We start from the raw sequence: 19,279 nt of genomic DNA, 5'->3' as shown, positions 1-19,279 counted from the left end.
CACAAGGTTTCCCAGCAGGACATTGCCCAAAGCATCACACTGCCTCCGCCGGCCTGCCTTCTTCCCATAGTGCATCCCGGTGCCATGTCTTCCTCAGGTAAGCCATGCACACGCACCTGGCCATCAGGTGACCAAGCCACCTGCTTCCATCGCTCTGTGGTCCAGTTCTGATGCTCACGTGCCCATTGTGGGCGCTTTCAGTGGTGGACATGCGTCAGCATGGGCACCCTGATCGGTACATAACAAACTGTGATGCTCTGTGTGTTCTGAAACCTTTCTATCAGAACCAGCAGTAACTTTTTCAGCTTATTGAGCTTCAGTAGCTCTTCTGTTAGATCAGACCACATGAGCCAGCCTTCGCTCACCACATGCATCAGTGAGCCTTGGCCACCCATGACCCTGTCGCTGGTTCACTGGTTTTCCTTTGTTGAACCACTTTTGGTAGATGCTGACCTCTGCAGACCGGGAACCCCCCACAAGAGCTGCAGTTTTGGAGATGCTCTGACCCAGTCGTCTAGCCATCACAATTTGGCCCTTGTCAAAGTCTTCACATCCGTACACTGGCCCATTTTTCTTCTTCCAACGCATCAACTTCGAGGACAAAATGTTCACTCGCTGCCAAACAAATCCCACACACTGACAGGGGCCAATGTTATTCACTCGACCTGTCAGTGGTCGTAATGTTTTGGCTGATCGGTGTATTATTTTTTTGAGTTGTCTTTTTTTTCCCACAGGCAGAAAAGTCTGAGAACTCCACTGCGTGAAGACATTTTTAATGAGAGTGCTGTAAAAAGGCTGCATCAGAAGGATTGGATGTATGAATAGCAATGATTTACAATTTTCCCATTCAAGCAAGAATTATTTCGATGTATCCTCTTTACCTGCTTAATATCTTTTTCTAAGGGGTAACAGTAAAAATAGCCAAAGCCTATAGGTGACCAAAGGCCCCTCCCCTTCCCCTCTCATCGCTCTCTTCATTTGAACCACATCTTATTGGTCTGAAAATAGTGAAAATGTGTTATACCTGTAGCCATGGAAGCGGCAGTGAATCCCACTTAGCCTTCTCCCTGGGAAGTAAAACCCTCTCATTTAGACACATGCAAAGGATATGTGAGCCGCCACCTGTGATTATGGTGCCGTTACATAACAAGGTTTACAGTCTAGATGTGTGAACCTTGTGATCTACTGTTCTCCGGGCTCGCAGCGCCACGCCGTCGAAGCCTTGCATTATGCAGGGGCCGGTACAGTACCTGTTGCCGACACAGACGGAGAGGCGCTTTAAAAGGACGCTTTGAGCTCCATTAGTCGACGTGCTCGGCCAAACACAATAGCCTGGTGATGATCACACACAGGCTATTGCAAATCACCCTCAGAAGTCTGAAATCAGAGGCTGCGAGGGAGAGCGAATAGGAGCGCAGAGAGAGAAGGACAGAAAAGAGAGAGAGAGAGAGAGAGAGAGAGAGAGAGAGGGTTCCTGCGCTGATGAATCATTAGTGATAAAGCTGGGGCTGAGCCAGTACGGCTGTATTTAGAAACTTCTCACTCTTTCAGCCCCCTCCCTTACTAATTGTCATCTCTTTTAGCATTTGACTGATGACTGGCTCTCTGAAAAGACGTGAGAAAAGGAGAGCAGGCGCTCAGCTGTGAGGATAATGTCACACTTTGTAGCTGTCAAGGGTGAAGGTAGAGTACTCAGCAGTAGTGGTGACGGAGAAAAAAAGCTACAGCTCGCTCCCAGAAAAACACCTGAAGGCAAAAACCAGGGAAGAGTTTTTTTTCGGACACCGGCTTAGTGACACCTAAAGACAGTCCTGTGAATAAAACTGAAAGGAGATGTTTCCTAGAAGACTTTATAAGACGATCAGCATCACGAATATGATAAAATAAGCGAGCTGGCGAAAAGAGTGATTGGCATACTTCAGTTTCGATTCCCCTGACACGAGCACACATGCACACACGCACACACACATCCTCGGGTCAAGTGCTGTTGATTAGTTGTTGGTGACAGGTGTGAAAAGCATCACTCTGCAATGAGACACTGCACCCAGCAGCATGATATGCTGATACACATAAAGAAAGATGCGTGAAGATTTGCCCCGGTCATGTCCTGGATGTGCAACAGTCAGTGTTGTCACCTGATGCTGAGACCGAGCGGATTCGTTTTAGTCTCATTAATTAGCTGCTTTCTATGAACGGTGAGCAAACAGGACTAACTCAGAGTGAGCGCAGAGCAGATGGGTTTAATGCTATGTGGGAAGCCTTTTTATCTTCATAATGTCGCTTTCATTTACTTTTGATTAACATCTGATCAAACACAATGGTGGATTGTCTGCTGGAGTTTTCTGAATGATACGTCTGTGCATCAAGTTGCTGTCAACTGGTAGTGCCAGGGAGGGAGGGAGGGAGGGAGCGAAAGAAAGAGAGAGAAAGAGAGGAGGGGAGGAGAAAAGAGAGAGGGGGAGGGAGGGAGGGAGGCTGCAAATGGCAGTTTCTGTGACACCATGGGAGGGAGGGAGAGACAGAGAGGAGAGAGCAAAGGAATAGTCAGAGGGAGAGAGAGTGTTACAGAGAGAGAGAGAGAGAGGGAGAGTAGCAGTCCAACTAGATCAGATTGCAAAAGATTGATAAAGCGAGCTGTTCAGTTAATAGCAGTGAGGGAGCATTGTGCAGTTTTATGGGAAATTTGGAGGTTAGACTTCATCTTAGTAAAGATGAAGGGTGAGCAGAGGAGCAGCTGAAGAAATTACCTCAGAAGATGGAGATACAAACACCTGAATTTTCACTGGGATAATCTTCGTTAAACGCTCCCTACCTGTTTCGCGCGTCAAGCGACGATTGACTGACTTTGTCCGAGGATTCGACCTGGTCAGAAGTGCGTTTTCTCTGCGCCGGCAGCAGCACCTGCAAAAGAGAGAGACCACGGGATCAAGCAAGGATGAAGAAATTCAAAGGGGGTCTGTGCCTTCTGCTGAAGATGATGGAGTGGTTTTCTCCAGTGTTAGAGTAACACGCAAAGAAGGAGCAGCTGCCGTGGCAGATGCAGAGAATGCCTCAGTTTGGTTAACAGGGACACTGGGAGACAACAAACCACCTTTTGCTTCCGCAGCCTGGAGGAGGACACACAGAGATACAGGTAAGGGAAGGACAGAAAACTTCATGTAAAACTTGCAGTCTGAAAGTCGCATAAATATTTGTCTGATGTCATCGAGGGTAGCGTTAGAAAGTAGCACTAGACGGCAATGAGTACTGTTGACAAATGCCCTCGGAGCACATAGACAGTCAGCCTGTTGAAACTCAATCAGACGTCTAACACTTTAAACTCAGATGATGTTAAGAACTAGAATATAAAACTAGTTTTTAATTAGACAAACATACACTGGGTGCAAAGGATTGGCAGAAAAAAATAAATATATAAGGCTGTGTAAGTGAATCTTTTAATCTGAGCACATGTTGTCCTCTAAACTTGGAGGAAAATAAAAGAACTGCTTGAATTCCTCGACTATTCATCCGATGCAAATGTAAACACTCGAATTAAAGGTGGAAGTCACCGCTGTGGTCTTTGTTTCAAAAGCACTGTGCTGTCGTGCCGAGCCAAAACAACAAGTTACGTATTACTGATCACACACTTACAACATGCATAGCTTCACTACGGCTTCCCTCTAAAATAGGGTTTATTGAACTATTTGACATTCTGGTGATTTTTCCACCCTTCGGCTCTCATGCAGGGTTGACTATTACGCTTTTAGCTCAGATTCTGCAAAGGCCAATAAGGCCTTGCCTATCAATATGAAGATGTGATGTTGACGGGCTCACAGCTCTCAAACAGGAATGTGGCTGGACAAAGAAAAGCTTTAAAAGAAACCAGTCAAATCAAAAATGAAAGCCTGTAGTGAAAAGCTAATGAAGTCTCCAATAACGTGGGAGTCATCTCATCATTGTCTCGATCAATATCACAGCTTGTTTACTAAGACAAGTGAGGGGGAGCTGGGTGAGAGAATAAAAGTGCATTATATTGTTACAATAACACAACTAAATGATCAAACAATCAATATGCCAGTCAGCAATTATTAAATCAACCCAGCAAGTCAAAATGCAAACAATTAATCGTGTATGTTTCCTTCTTTGTTCGTCTTTCTTTGCAATGGCTCTGACAAAAGAGGCCCTTCTAGGATCCTGCCGAGAACAATGTAGACAACGGGAAACAATTTCTGGTATAAATTAGTTTGTTTGTTCCAAATCAATCAACTAACTATTTAAAAGCGTTAGTTTTAGACCTCAACAGGAGTTCAACAAGTCAATCTAACCTCAGCAAACACCCTCATTATAATAAATCCACTGGTCACCTCTTGAGCACCTTTAAAGCACCTCATTTCCTGGAAGTATTATATCAGATAACTAACAGTGGCATCTAATTTATCAGAATAATGCTGTAGGACAGGCAAGAGCAGGAATAAATGGATAATTGTGTTGCTTCAGGTACTGCACATTTCTATCAGTGTATAAAGGAATCACTGATGTGAGGGTACAAAGGAGAAATAGATAGAGAATAAAGATTACGCAGCCCTGCCAGTGAATGAAGTCATGCTGCTTTTTATATCAGTTTAGTTCAGTTTTTTTTGGAATATTTGGAATGCAGTAGGACAAACTGAAGGTACAATATCACGTCAAAAACATCGACTATTTCCTTGTGTTCCCTAACCAACAGGTGTCACTTAAAATTGGAAATGACAGAGTTCAGGTTTAATATGGGTGATTCAGCCTTTGTGAATGGGCACAAGTAATTAAAAAACTGCAAAAAAAAAAAGATCAAATAAGCTCACATGTGGGAATGATCAATCAATGGGAACCAGGTGTTTGAACCGTGGAAAAGGTACAGGTGCAGCTGGCACACAAACTACAGATTCTGTTCTTCTTTCATTGAATAAACCAGCTGTTCCAACAATGTGAGAAAGTGAATCAAGCCTTTCTGAACACTTTTCTCTACCTCTTCTCTTAACAACCACCTGAGATGGCGACTCGACACACGGGATGGCCTAAATACTGAGTCTAACAGCCTCGTGGTTTACATACTTGTTCGCTCTGTGTCTCTTCGTCGAGCATTTACAGCCTATGAAATGATAAAGTTAACTTATTATTACTCATTTAACAACAAACATCATGTGAGCTAGTTTGTGTAACATGTAACTGAGGGGGCGTTACTTTCTATAGGAAAATACCTGTAAGTCACTTGAGACGAGATGAGTTCCACATGATGAGCTATAGGAAAATACAATGACACCTGAGCCTCGGCTCTTCCTTCACAATGGCCTTGGGAGGTGGGCCCGGATCGTAGTGGCTGAGCTCAGTTTCCCGCACGCTTGTCTTGAGATGAAGTACCCTCTCCAACTCCGCCTCGTTGTTCCTTCCAATCCCTTCCATTATTTTGCACATCCAATTATTCAACCTATTCATCCTAATCAGCTGCGAGCTTATCGTCTCCCCTAGTCACTCCTCTCGACTCCCCAAGAACACACACAGCGGGCTAGGTCACAAAAGGTTATTCATGAAATGATTGGCTGTAGTGCAAATCACTCTCCGTGTCCGGCCTTATAAATCAAAGATGCATGTTCTTCGGTTACTGATGTCCGCTCAAGTCAGAGTGTTTGAACTGCAAGATAAGGTAACATTACAAATATAACAATAAACCACTATTGGCCTCCCTTTGAACTTTCTTTTCACACTGGTTGTATTACAAGATTTGCATGATCGTGCTCTAAATATCATTTCATTGTCATTTAAAGGAGCAGTTCGCCCCTGGAAAAAGCTACTGTAAGTCACAGCTGGTGTTCTCTGTAATCGACAGAAGCAATAATATTTGAAATTGGCGCCATAGCTGTGGAGAAAGTTGTACAAACAGCTCAAGGTTTTGCCCAATCTACATTCCTACAACACCCAGCATGCATTGCGCCACTCTGAAAGGAACGGCCCAGCGAGAGATGCTAGAGTGAAATATTACCGTTTCGCTGCAGGCAAGGGGTCAGAGCGGTACAGAATCCGAAATACAGCAAGAATATACCGGTGGATCGTCTAAAAAATCTTGGGGTCTGCGGTCTACATTTCAGACCTGACGATTTTGAACGAGACATGACATCGGAGGCGGGCGTCCTAGATTGAGGAAGTGTAGTTTAGTGAGCTCCCTGGCCTCCACCAGATGACACGTTTTACCTAGTCTGGCGGAGGTTTTCCAGGGCCCATTGGAGAAGCGGATAGCGTCCTCCAAAGGCACAGAGAAAAATTGCATTTCACCACAATGGCATTAGCTTCCCATAATAGCATGATAGGACTGAGGTTGAAAATCGGTGAACTGACCCTTTAAGGTACAATTTGTGAGTCCAAAATAATCAAGTAGGTTGACCCACAACCTGAATTCAGCATTGAAACCTGTTATCACGTCCATGCTGATTGACACACCTCTCAATCACAAGGACAACAACAAACATTTGCGGGTAATACCAGGTTCTCCTGTGTTTTGAATTAAGAACGTGGGGCTAGCCTTTTTGTTTATATACAGTTTAAAGATGTTCCAATATAATTTCTTCCTTCCTGATACTGACTCTGATATCTAGACTTAAGTATTGGCCGATACCTAGTACCCCACTCATACCAGCAACTTTAAAGAAATGTGCATATTGTTGATGAAAAACCTTGATTTGTGACATGTTGCTAACTAGCAATTTTGAAAGATGCTAACAAAACTGTGCAGTGACTAGCATAACATAGCAAAATAATCCAGCATTTTAGGCCACATTTGAGGCATTTCAGATACTGGTATTGATATCAAAACAACTGTAATGCATTAAGCAAAAGTACTTATTTAACTACACAACCAACTGTTTCAATTACATGTACACACAACGCTATTAATAACAGTTGCTTAATGTGACTTTTTGCATGGTTAATCCATGTGAAAGAGCTGGTGACAAAGATTAAAGCTTTAGCAGCATGTAGACTCGAACCTTATACGCACAAACGCTCAGAGAGACAGTCTGATTTAAAGAGCTTTCCAAGTAGCTACAACAAAGGCTTCCTGCATGGGATGACACTCAAAGGCACTTATCTAATGACTCCACGGACACAGGGAGGGTTTTTACTTTCATTAGACCAATTCACTGGACACCTGACACTATACAGCTACAGTTAATATGGAGACCGCGCGCCATATAGGGCTGCTCGGGTCATGTGAGTAGTGTAGAAACCAAGATGTATAATAGGAAATGCTGAGACGATGTTCAGTCTCAAGATTCATCTCAATTATGTAACACAGTCAGCATGGTTACCAAGCCATACAGCCGAGCCCACCTGCAGCTACATGGGGGAGTGAAGGAGAACAAATAGGGTTATTAAGACTGTCTGTGTAATCATCAAATGCTAGATAAGATAAGAAAGGAGACGATGTATTTAGGTTGACATTTCTATAGATTTACATATTTGAGAGCAGTGGTAGGATAACTTGTTTTAGCATCAGCTCTGACAACTTTTGAAGCACAATCTTTGATACAAAAATCTTCTGATGACAAAATGTACTCTAACCGCAACATAAAGAATTTAATTTTATAGGAAAACAAAAAACAGATTTCATCAGGCCCCATATCAGAAGAACTTCCACCTAAAAGCGTGTGTGAGGACAGAATTAGTGTGTGTCAGACAGCCGGGCCCACAGGATTTGGTAGCGCCCATGTGGGAACCGTCAAGTCCTCAGGGTCCAAATCAGACGTGCAGACCCAGAACGGATGTGTCCAGGCGATAAAAGCTGTCTGCACCCAGAGGGGCCTCAGTCCAGCTCCCATGGGTAAAACTCCTTGACCCTGAGGCTCAATATCAAATTCAGAGTCCAGGTTATCTGCTGCCTGACTGAGAACATCATTTGACAGCCATTCTGACACATTGCAAAAGCATTGCTTTCCAAACTTACATACACTACGAGTGTGCTGTACATCTAATCTTGTGGCATCCTTGTAAGCTAAAGTTCCAGGGTGTAATTACAGTGAATATGTAATACAGGGCATTGCACAGGGGATAAATCTACTGCCTACTTGTATGGAGCACCATGGGAAGGTGCTTTAAATTTACTGCATCCTCACAACATGATTAATAATACAGCAAATTGTACAGAATGGGGTCAAATAAATGGAGTCCTTCTCTCTCCATTCCTGTTCACAGCATCTGGAGTTGCATGTCCACAGAGTCAGTGGCACACATACAAATCCCCGAGGATTGTGTTTAATTACACGCACACACCTCACTCCCCAAACAAAAGTAATGTAGTGAAAGCACAATGGCAAACTTAGAACAGATAGAAGAGTGCAGCTTGTTTGTTGGTTGTGTGATGAGTGCATGTCCTGTTGTAGATAAACTATAAATACAACCAAAACATGCAGGAAGATGTGTTAGCCCTCCCTATCACCTGGTTGACCCAAACATGACAGTGATCCTCCTTTTTTAAACACCTAACCAGATAAAAGTTGTGACCCACAGGGTAATCATTTTTTTCATTATATAACAATAAACATCCGGTAGGTGATGACTTCGTTTGTCTCTACTGCCAACCTTCTTTTTACCTGAAAGAGAAAAGCACAGGATACGCCGTGTGATAGAAGTGGCTCTGCTGTGAGGCCAGCTCTTCAGTTACCCCGCCGACATCAAAAGACATGAGGACCCTTCAGTGAGGGCCAATTGGATTGAGAGTCGTGATGTTTAAAAAAGCAAGATGGCGAGTGTGAGGTTACTTAAGATAATGATATTATGAAAACTTATTGTACCACAATATAAATCTTGTGATGGGAAATGGACAGGAAAAACCTTAACAATGTTGGACTGTGTTGTTGATTGTTGATATCTTTTGTATCATTATTAGAGTTAGATTTGCCAGCTGATCTTTACCTTTATATCCAACCCAAAACCTTATTTTTATTCATATAAGTAAATACATAAACACATGTAAAAATAAACTGTACATGATGGTGCTGTAATGGTCATTTGGGTTCTAACACAGACAGCTCATCCAGTGCTATGTTCTATTAATATCTGTGGCCTTCTTTTTGAGCCAGTAGCAAAACTACTATTTGAGTGTTTCTTATGTAACAAATTCCTGCCAAAGCTTTTATGGATGGTTATCTGGTGATGTTTCATACACAGGTATGTTATGATTTAACCATTATGTCACCAAAAGAGGCTCACATTGTTCTCTCCTGACACTCTCTACAGGGATTGGATTAAAGCTCAAGGCTCCCACCCAGCTCCCTGTCTATGACTCACTAAAATGCAGCTTAGCCAGTGATCAAGCTGCGAAGGGCCCCGATCGCACACTGGGACTCCAGGCCTGCCCTTCTGCTCTGACCCTGCAGCTGGAGGAGCCGCCGGGAGCATGAGTGTGGGAAGGATCAATCGCTACAGCATTGTGTCATCTGAGGAAGAGGGCCTCCGCCTCACTACCATGCATGGCATGAACGGCTTTGGCAATGGCAAAATCCACACACGCCGCAAGTGCCGCAACCGCTTTGTCAAAAAGAATGGCCAGTGCAACGTGCAGTTTGCCAACATGGAAGAGAAGTCACAACGCTACATGGCCGACATCTTCACTACATGTGTTGACATTCGCTGGCGATGGATGCTGATAGTCTTCACTCTTGTGTTTGTTGTCTCCTGGCTCGCCTTCGGTTTAGCCTTTTGGGTGATTGCTCTGCTGCATGGAGATCTGGATAACCCAGCTGGAGATGACAACTTCACTCCATGTGTCCTACAAGTCAATGGATTTGTGGCTGCCTTTCTTTTCTCCATTGAAACACAGTCAACTATAGGTTACGGCTACCGCTGTGTGACTGAGGAGTGCCCAGTGGCTGTCTTCATGGTGGTCTTTCAGTCCATAGTGGGCTGCATTATTGACTGCTTCATGATTGGCGCCATCATGGCCAAGATGGCGAGGCCTAAGAAGCGAGCACAGACACTGTTGTTTAGCCACAATGCCGTCATTGCCATGCGGGATGGAAAGCTGTGCCTCATGTGGAGGGTAGGGAATCTTCGCAAGAGCCACATTGTAGAGGCCCATGTCAGGGCGCAGCTTATCAAACCTCGGATCACTGACGAAGGGGAATATATTCCTCTAGACCAGATAGACATTAATGTGGGCTTTGATAAAGGCCTGGACAGGATTTTCTTGGTTTCACCTATCACTATTCTCCATGAGATAGATGAGGAGAGCCCCCTGTTTGGGATCGGCAAACAGGACCTGGAAACAGCAGATTTTGAGATAGTTGTCATCTTGGAAGGGATGGTTGAAGCGACCGCGATGACCACACAGGCTCGCAGCTCCTACTTAGCCTCTGAGATCCTTTGGGGTCACCGTTTTGAGCCGGTCTTGTTTGAGGAGAAGAACTTGTACAAGGTGGATTACTCTCACTTTCACAAAACCTACGAGGTGCCGTCCACCCCCCGCTGCAGTGCCAAGGACATGGTGGAGAACAAGTTCTTAGTCCCCAGCTCTAACTCCTTCTGCTATGAAAATGAGCTTGCCTTCCTAAACCGTGATGAAGAGGAGGGGGATGTAGGTGGAGGGAGCAGGGCACTTGCAAACCTCAGTCCAGACCGGAACAGCCGACATGAGTTTGACCGACTACAGGCGCCAAGGTCACTGGATCAAAGGTCCTATCGTAGAGAATCGGAAATATGACCTCTATCCATTGACCCAGGGTCAACTTTCAATAACAATATCCAAGGGTAAAAATGCAGAACAATGCAAAGTGCCATAGGAAAAGCTGACTACTGTGAAAGATTGGAAAAGAAATAATAGAACATTAAACTGGAAGGAACGGGAAAACAAGTACACAGCTTAGAGAATTGTGGTAAAGAATGTCTACAATCAAGGAAAAGGCTAAAGAAAGACCTTCTTCCTGAATGGAAACTTGAATCTTTTTTCACATGGTCATTTTGAGTTGAGAGTGTTCAATGATCAAATAACTATTATGACAGAATTCTAGTCAAATTTTAGGTGTAAATACATTGCTTAGGTAAGTTATGTTTTGTGTGCAGTATCACTTTCCAAAAACACCTCTGAAAAACAGAAATTGCTACTTCAACTCTTTCTTGGGCACAAATAATAGGCTTCTCTTAAGCTCTCCTCGCATCGCTGTAATTTGCTGGACTGGCGTTCAGTGACACAGTGAAAATTCGTGCACTGCAGCATTCAGATGCAATGAGCCATGATAAAACATCTGACAATGAGCCACTGAGAACAAATCAACCCTTCACTTTAGTAAAGGTGTAAACCCAACAACTACCAATGAAGGGGGAGTAGGAGTTGCACTATGAAGAACATAAAAGATAAGATGTTGAACAGTAATGAATTTGTATAAAAACACTATTTATCTCTTAATGCCTCATTTTTTTAACCTCATCTTAAAAAAATCGCACAAGCCACTATCATAATTATTTGCCTTCACTGGCCTACACATATCATTTCATCAAGAAACATCGCTAAGTCGTCAGGTTGAACAAAACTAAAGCACAATTGGTTGACAGCCAGCTTATTTTAACAGTTTGTAGATTCACAAAATGTATTTTTTGCAAGATAATAATAGCAATATCCAGATTTCTATTTATCAAACCATTTACTGAATAGCAGCCATTTGTAATACTACAACAAAATGCTGTAATAGTCATACTAAAACTTGTATTTTGTTGACAATTGATAAGTTCTACTCCATTCTGTGTGGAAATGAGCATTGTAACAAACTGGCACAAAATGATCAGTAAATGTGCTTTTGTCCTGTTTAAAAATGAATCTATGCATATTGTGAAGAATGACAAAACAGAAACTCTAATGCTTTTATCTACACACAATGATTACACAGAGAGCACAAAAAAATGCATAGACTAAATTTCAACAATTAGATTTTATGTTTATTAAATTCTATTTGACAAGACTTACATTAAATTGCATCAAAATTAAGTATTTATGGGGTCAAGCTGAATTTCTAACGCATGGTTTGATGTAGCTCATAACCCAACAATCTTTTTTTTTTAATGCTAAATTAACAAGCACCATATGGTCAAATGTGTCGACAACACTTTGTGTTATGGTACTATGGTTGGAATAGTGCAAATGATTTAGCCAACTTACAGTAGCTGGCACTAAATTGCTATTTACTTTAGTTCAACAGAGGGTAAATTTAACTGCTATTAAAACTGTTACTAGCAGAGTCCGTCTCTTTTTCAAACTTAACTTGGGTTATACTAAACCTGAGTTACAGGCTGATGACAGGACAAAATAGTATCAGATTATTTTATGGTAATTGAATCCTTAACGAGTTAAATGAATGTGTTCAAGACTACAATTGGCTTAAAACCTGTTAACACTGTCGACACATTAGTAACAGTAAAACAAAAGTAAATAGCTTCCTCCTTCTTCACTCCTTTATTTTGATTCCTCTGGCATTTACAGACCTCACGCACTACAGATAGATAAATATATTAAAGCAATATGCTTACGATCACTTCACAAACTGGACTACAGTCTGACTGAAAGCAATAAACATTAAAGTATTTCAATACACTAAACATGTATATTTATAATTCTGGATTTACAGACACATTACAGGCATAGTATAAGGTTAATGACCCTATTTTTTTTGTTGTTATTGTACTTGTATGCATATGATTTCTGAGATATGATACCAAAGTAATGGTGTGTAGCGCTGACTTAAGTTTGAAGGGATTGTTAACAAGGTAATCTTCCAAAAACAGTTAATTTCTAAAAAAAAAAAAAAACTGATCAAAATAAGTATTTCAGTCTCCTGTTTTTAAAAAAAGGTTCAATCAAAAGTTAAGGCCAAATCAACAGATCATTTAAAGTGTAATCATGGATTCATTAATTAGCAATCGCGACACACAAGTGTTTTAGAGACATTTTGGCATAGACAACGATACCTAGTCTGAACTTACCATTCAAACTGCTAAATGTTTATGTTGTGTAACGAAGAAAAATGTTTTGTTCAAGTTTATCTATTACCTCAATAAAACATGGATGTTACGTCCATCTGGAACAATTTTAGTTATCTTTCACACATAAATGATTTGTTCAAGACATGGAGAAAACTACAACCAGAAAACAAAGAAGAGAACCATACGATGGTTGGTATTTTGGTCACAATGACTAATATTTTCCTAACAGTCATATAAATGCTCGGGTATGCTTGGCTCTTCTTGGTTAAATGTTGCTTTTGTTATTTTTAGAAAATTGAGGGATGAAGTAAAATATAGGGAATTTTTTTTGGCAAATAATTTTAAAAGTCCTTTAACCAACCCTTAATACTTGTTATGCTCATTGCCTTCTGGGAAGGTTTTATAAACTGATGTGTGACGCCTCTGCATCTACTCAATAAATTTCAGAGGTAAAAAAAAGGTGATGAATGCTGCATCAACAAAACACATAGTTCAGTCATTTCTACTGAAGAAGAGATTGTTTCAGCTCTGATGTTGCCCACCCTTTAGAAAGAAACATAGACCAAGGTTATAGATAAATTAAAGGTTTATAGTGTATAAAGCATTGTAATGTTAAAAATTATAATAGGGAGCAGCCTGGCTGAAGGAACCTGCTTATTTTTATACAAAGCTCTTTTTGATAGAATACAGCAATTAATATTTATCTGTTTTTATTAGAGTATAACAATGAAATCGCTACTGGGAGGCAAAATATGATTCTTGTCTCAGTTTTCAATGATTTAATTTCTGTAGTTTCATTTCAGCGCTGATGCTTCAAGGTATTTCTCTTAAAGGGATGATCAGAAAAAAAAACCTTTGACCTCTGTAGAAGTCTTCCTATGTCCAGCAAAATGTCGACTGGGCTTTTGATTTTAACTCAAAGTCATTTAAATTATTCAATTAAAAACTAACTGTGAAATATGACTGTTTGTATCTTTTCTGTTGAAAGTGTTCAACCAGTCTGGGTTGTATTGATATGTTAAATCCGATATGAACCCTGAACATCGAGCTCGATTAATGAATGGGCGAAGTGGTCGCTGAGGTTATGCATCACAAACAACGGGACGGTTTAAGATGAGAGATAAAGATTGATGTAACCAAAGTCAGATGACTTCCTGGTCTTGGGCCAATTATACAAGAAGGCTCATCAATTAATCACTGTGACACACAAACAACCAGCAGGGCCAGGGGCCTTTTGGCCCCGCTGAACTGGGCAAGACGCCCGCAGTCGACTTTGTCAGATCAATGGTGTAGAAACACAAGAGGGACCATTATAAGTCTGCTACCTCAGAAGTGAGGAAACCTTTGTTTTGAGGCTTTAAATTTCACTATGGACCTTTTTCATTTGAGCCATTTTTTTGTATCACAGTAGAAAAAACAGGTGTACAATTCTAAATTCAATGGCTGAATTCCACTTAGCTGCTTTAGTCACAGGGTCCTGCTGTTGTGCATAACAGCTCATTACACTGTCATGGCGTACAGGAATAGCACTGATCCATCATTAATGTCATTCGTAACACCTGTGTATTTCCAACAAATCAAATGCTGTGAAAAAGGCATGTTGCACAGTAATTGCAAGTTGCCTTGTGAGTTTAGGTGTTACACAGTTTACAGTGTTCGGCAAAGTCTAACCAGTGTTGGATATTGTAGGCAGATACAATGCTTAGCAACTACTCTCATTATGTGAGAAAATATAAAAGGATTTCATCAATAAATTGATGAAGGATGACACAACGCACGCACCATGGAGTGCAATTACGACAGTCATTAATAAAAAATTGACATAAAACAAATATATAAAATCCACATGTTCAATAAAATCTCTGACTGTGCCCCCTTTGAGTTGAAAGAAATGTGTCCTCTTGCAGCCTCATCAGCACCACTGAACAAAACTTTGACTGAATAATTCTGAACTCTTCGCACAAATCTGTGGCCATCAGTTCTTCCTAAATAATTCAGCTTGGGGCGATTAAGTCACCCGCAGTGAGTGACAGCTGTAGGATTAACATGCTGGCCACTGGTTGTGCTGAGCTCAGGCGTTGGGTCTCCGCACTAACTGACACTGGGATCACAGAGACTATGCTGGAAGCGTGTGCCAAGTTTGATTATGTAACGAGGCCTGGGCAATGTATGTTGGGCTTTGTGTGGCTTGGTGTCACACACAAAGAGTAGAAGTAAAGCTTTCGGGATTAGTGGTGGACAGTGTTAATGAGCACCTAATGCATAAGAGCCCTATAGATTTTTCATCACGGGTTGGTGTAACTGTATTTAATTTAACTTCACTCTGAAAGTGAGCCGTCTTTTGATAGTTGTGATGTCAAAACCGGTGGGATTAGACGACAAGAGGTCCTGTATAATTAAGGCCGTGTCAGGATAAACTGCCCTTTAAGTGAGATGGTTGCTATGTAATCCCAAACACATGCAATACAAATGGAATTGGTGTCTTACTTGGATTCAGTTTAATTCTCAGCAAATCTCCTATAGGGGCTTTTATGTTGTTGCATTTTGCCAACAAGGGAACAAAAGTGAAATCCACAAATGATAGAATATTACCTTTTTATATATTGATTATATTGGTAATGCATACCTATCCCCTCGGGCAGAAAAATGCAGCAATTCAATTATTGTTTGTTTGCAGCTATCTGAACCCCACAGCTGTGAGTGCCACGGGTGCAGCAGCCACTTTCTTCACACTCACGGCTCCTGCAAATAAAACCTTTTAATTACCGTATGGAGGCTGTTGCCATGTAACACACTGGCCGAAAAAAAAGAAAAAAGCGTGAAGCTGGGGAACAAGCAAGACAAATAAAGAAAGATAGGTAGGTTTGTAGATAGAGAGCGATGATTATTTTTCCAACGTCATCATTACATTTTGTCTAAATTACACATCAGTGAGGTAACACCCAGGATCCCATGGGAATGACCCTTCTGTGACTCCAAGGGAACAGTTGATTGGGCCAGCTGGGGCCTGGACTAACACGTTTGTCTACATGATATAAGACAAATAGCATTAAACACACTTCAAACAGGAGCCAGTGTAAGATTGGATTCAAGGACATGGTTTGCCAGGCTCTCTGCCTGCCGGCCCATATAGACTAGTTATATTTAATGCTGCTGGTACAAGCTCCCTATAGCGTGGACCCTTGATGACAGTAAAATGAGGGGAAATCGTGTTGAAGGGGCTATATAAAGCTCTTCAGTGTCAAGCCAGATGTGGCTTTGAGGCCAGCTCTTTTCACCGCTAAAAGTACACGCTGTTAGTTCCTGTGATAGTATCACTCAATCAAAGACACTTAGAGGAGGTCTGAGGTTACATACTGTATATGTGAGGCTTATACTATATAGTATGTCATTCTATATTAGACATTATAAAAGGCAATGTGAAATTTCTTTTATAGGTCACTGGAAGTGGACGAAGTAATCTGATGGTTAACTACATTAATATTAAATGTACTATAATGCAAATAATGAAAGACTTTTTATAAGAAGTATTAAGTACGATAGAATCTAGACTTAATGTATTAACATGCACTCTGTTATCAATCGATCCATGATCGGTACATACTGGAGTATAAATGAGGTTATTCTAAAAAGAGAGACTTTATGTTTTTAAAGCCCTTAGCAAGAGATACATCGACAACACAAAGGCTTGGGTTAAGCTGCTGAGTCGACAGAAAGCACAAACAATCCTGTTGAGGTCCTCGTTTGTGATGGGAGTTTATCCAAGGACTGAGACATGTTTTGTAGTCTGTTGCCCAAATGGAAGAGACACAACGGTCCTGTCTTTCTACCTACGCTTGTCTTGTGTACTAAGCAAAGGGCCTGCTGGTGTTGCCCATTTGCTGTCAGTGGTGGCCAAGTACACTTCGTAAGACTACAAATGAAGATAAGACCCAGGCCGGATGACATCATCCGATCACTCATTTAGATTAATAAACATATTGGCCTGTGTTAAAGCAGAAAATTGGATGTTTTAGTAGGAGGAGCAAATGTGTAAATGATCAAATTAAAGATATTTAAGCTAGTAGGTTGAATACTAGCTCGCTGCTTTGGTTTCAGGGTTATGAGAGTGAATTACAAATAAACATATCAGAGGCACCAACAAATCATTTGAATCTCTCCTGAGCTAATGTGTGCTAAGTACCAGTTAAGTACCATCTAGGCTTTCTTCAAAAACGTATTACACCTCTGAAAACAAAATATACATGACGTCAGGTGACATGAAGGTTAGAGAGATGTCAACCGAGCATGGATAATGTACCGTGAGTCCAAACAAATCAAACAAGATGGATTAAACCTGGCTTGTTCGTGCACCATTAGAATAGTGCCTTATGTGTTGCTTAGTGGCATTAGACATTGGATTCCCCTACCAGATGTTCATCTATAGGATAATTAATACAGTATTTAATTAGACTTGAATCATCATCATCTCCATCAGTGCAATTTGGGAGCTCAAACCTGAGTACATGGGCAGTGTGCAGCCTTAAATATGGAGAGACATTATGTGCCTTATCTCCTCTCAGTTACAGCAGGTGCCTCTAGTCTATCCTGATTCATGAAGCAACATGAATGGACAACCTGAGGGGACATGAGGGGGCCACGCTCATTTCCTTGCTCTCAACCCGTGGTAATTACCTGTGTGTGCCCAAAGGCCCTCGGTGTGTTTAAGAGGAGGAGGAAAAAGAAAGACAGTGAAGTTATGTACTGTAGAAAGGGTAGGATAGATATGCAGTTTTACAACTGCTCAGAGGCATAAGCCAGGAAATATTTGTTCTATTAACTTCTATATGTCATACAGATAGTCCTCTTCTGCCTGTCTATGTTTAATTGTTTACCTACGAATTTCCCCTAATGGATTTGATGAATAGTACACACATAACTCAAAATACATTAAATACTCTCCACAAAGCTGCACCGTTATTTGCTGAGGTTTAAATATAGCAGCTCTAGCTCAGCCACGTACAGTGGACCTCATAGCTATTTTGTGGTGCTCAAAGCAGCTATAAAATTACATTTAAGAGATTGCTTAATATCTCTTTCAGAGAAATACTCATAAAAGCGTGTTTTGAACAGTGTATTCCTTCTGCAAAACCAAGGCGTGAATGAAAGTATTTACTTTGAGGTGATTTTGGGAGGCTTTGAGTGTCACAAACAAAGCTAGAGAGCTTAATTGTATTGGGATTATAAGCCACAGCTAATAGCTTCAAACTAAAGCAAATCACAAAGTAACTGAGAAGAAGAGTAAGAGTCAGCAAAACTGGGACCGTCCCAGCGGTGAAGTCATGAGAACAGATTCAGAGCTGCGACTACAGTCTGTCTGGTCTCCCCAGGGGTAGACTCAAATCTGTCAGCACCCTTCACTAATGCAGTGCGCTGCAGAGGGCATCAGGGATGGGATACTTCTTCCCCAATCCCCCTCCACACACACATACACCTCACAACCACATCACCCCTCTGTCTCTGGTCTACCTTGACTATGCCAGGACACATGGATCGTCTCAAGGCTGGCATCACTCTGTCCCAGGGTGCAGACCTCGCTCTAACCAGGACAACGTCGCCACTGTCGGGCAGATTGAGGTTCTTTGTGCCTTGGAATCAATGCAGGTCCTTCACTCACAGAGGTAGATGGGGATGTTTTGATGAGGAAGACCACATGGACATGACATGGACTGATTGCAAAACTGAAAAGTAGATAAAAATATCAACTCTAAAGATCATGCTTTAAAACTGTCACTATTGTAAAACTAAACTAAGCGTTATCAGGCTTCTGATGTGTATAATTTGAGTAGTTTTTTTTTGTTTTGTTTTTTTGTTTTTTTACAGTACTTCTGTTTTCCAATCTCTCATAAGGTGCCGATCCCAAATTTTGCATTAGTCTGATTCTCTTTTCTTTTCAAGGATTTTGAATGTTTTCAATAAAATAATTTTTTGCTTTTCGTTCCACCTCTAAGGTGTGACATAACAGACAAAAACCCTGTTGAAAAGGACTGAACTGACACACACAAAAAAAGATGAAACTGCAGTGAGGCAGTGAATCACACAAGTGAATGGGTTGGTTACATAAGACAACAAAGCTAACACTGTATGCCATACATGGGAAAGATAATTTGTCAAAATAAAATTGAAGCTCTTTAAAAGTTGAAATAACTCAAGTAATTTACCTGACTATAGGACCCAAAAATACAACTTTTCTAGTCCTTAGCTAGCTCAGTGTCGGCTAGTTTACTGTTAAAAAGGTTTGTCTCAGCAATATGAACGTTTAAGG

General features: G+C 41.3%; 1 protein-coding gene across 2 annotated transcripts; it reads left to right on the top strand.

The window, feature by feature from the left end:
- The first annotated feature begins 9,457 nt into the window (after window positions 1–9,457).
- kcnj12a (potassium inwardly rectifying channel subfamily J member 12a) lies at window positions 9,458–10,855 on the top strand. Of its 2 annotated transcripts, XM_069664054.1 has the most exons (2): window positions 9,458–10,583; window positions 10,620–10,855. In XM_069664054.1, the coding sequence occupies exons 1-2, from the start codon at window positions 9,473–9,475 to the stop codon at window positions 10,703–10,705; spliced, it is 1,197 nt and encodes a 398-aa protein (XP_069520155.1). In that variant the 5' UTR covers window positions 9,458–9,472; the 3' UTR covers window positions 10,706–10,855. The 2 variants fall into 2 exon arrangements, with proteins under 2 accessions (XP_069520155.1, XP_069520154.1); XM_069664053.1 differs by having other exon boundaries at window positions 9,458–10,855.
- The last annotated feature ends 8,424 nt before the right edge of the window (window positions 10,856–19,279 follow it).

This window comes from Semicossyphus pulcher, unplaced genomic scaffold (assembly GCF_022749685.1).
Source record: "Semicossyphus pulcher isolate SPU_LCO1_2020_fin unplaced genomic scaffold, fSemPul1.0.p SCAF_16, whole genome shotgun sequence".
NCBI classification, from domain to species: Eukaryota; Metazoa; Chordata; class Actinopteri; order Labriformes; family Labridae; genus Semicossyphus; species Semicossyphus pulcher.
Note: the sequence above shows the minus strand (reverse complement) of the source record. Positions and strands in the feature narration are given on the sequence as shown.

Bases quoted from the DNA above. Each gene is read 5' to 3' on its own strand.
- kcnj12a (XM_069664053.1), top strand. From the start codon at position 9,473: ATGCATGGCATGAACGGCTTTGGCAATGGCAAAATCCACACACGCCGC.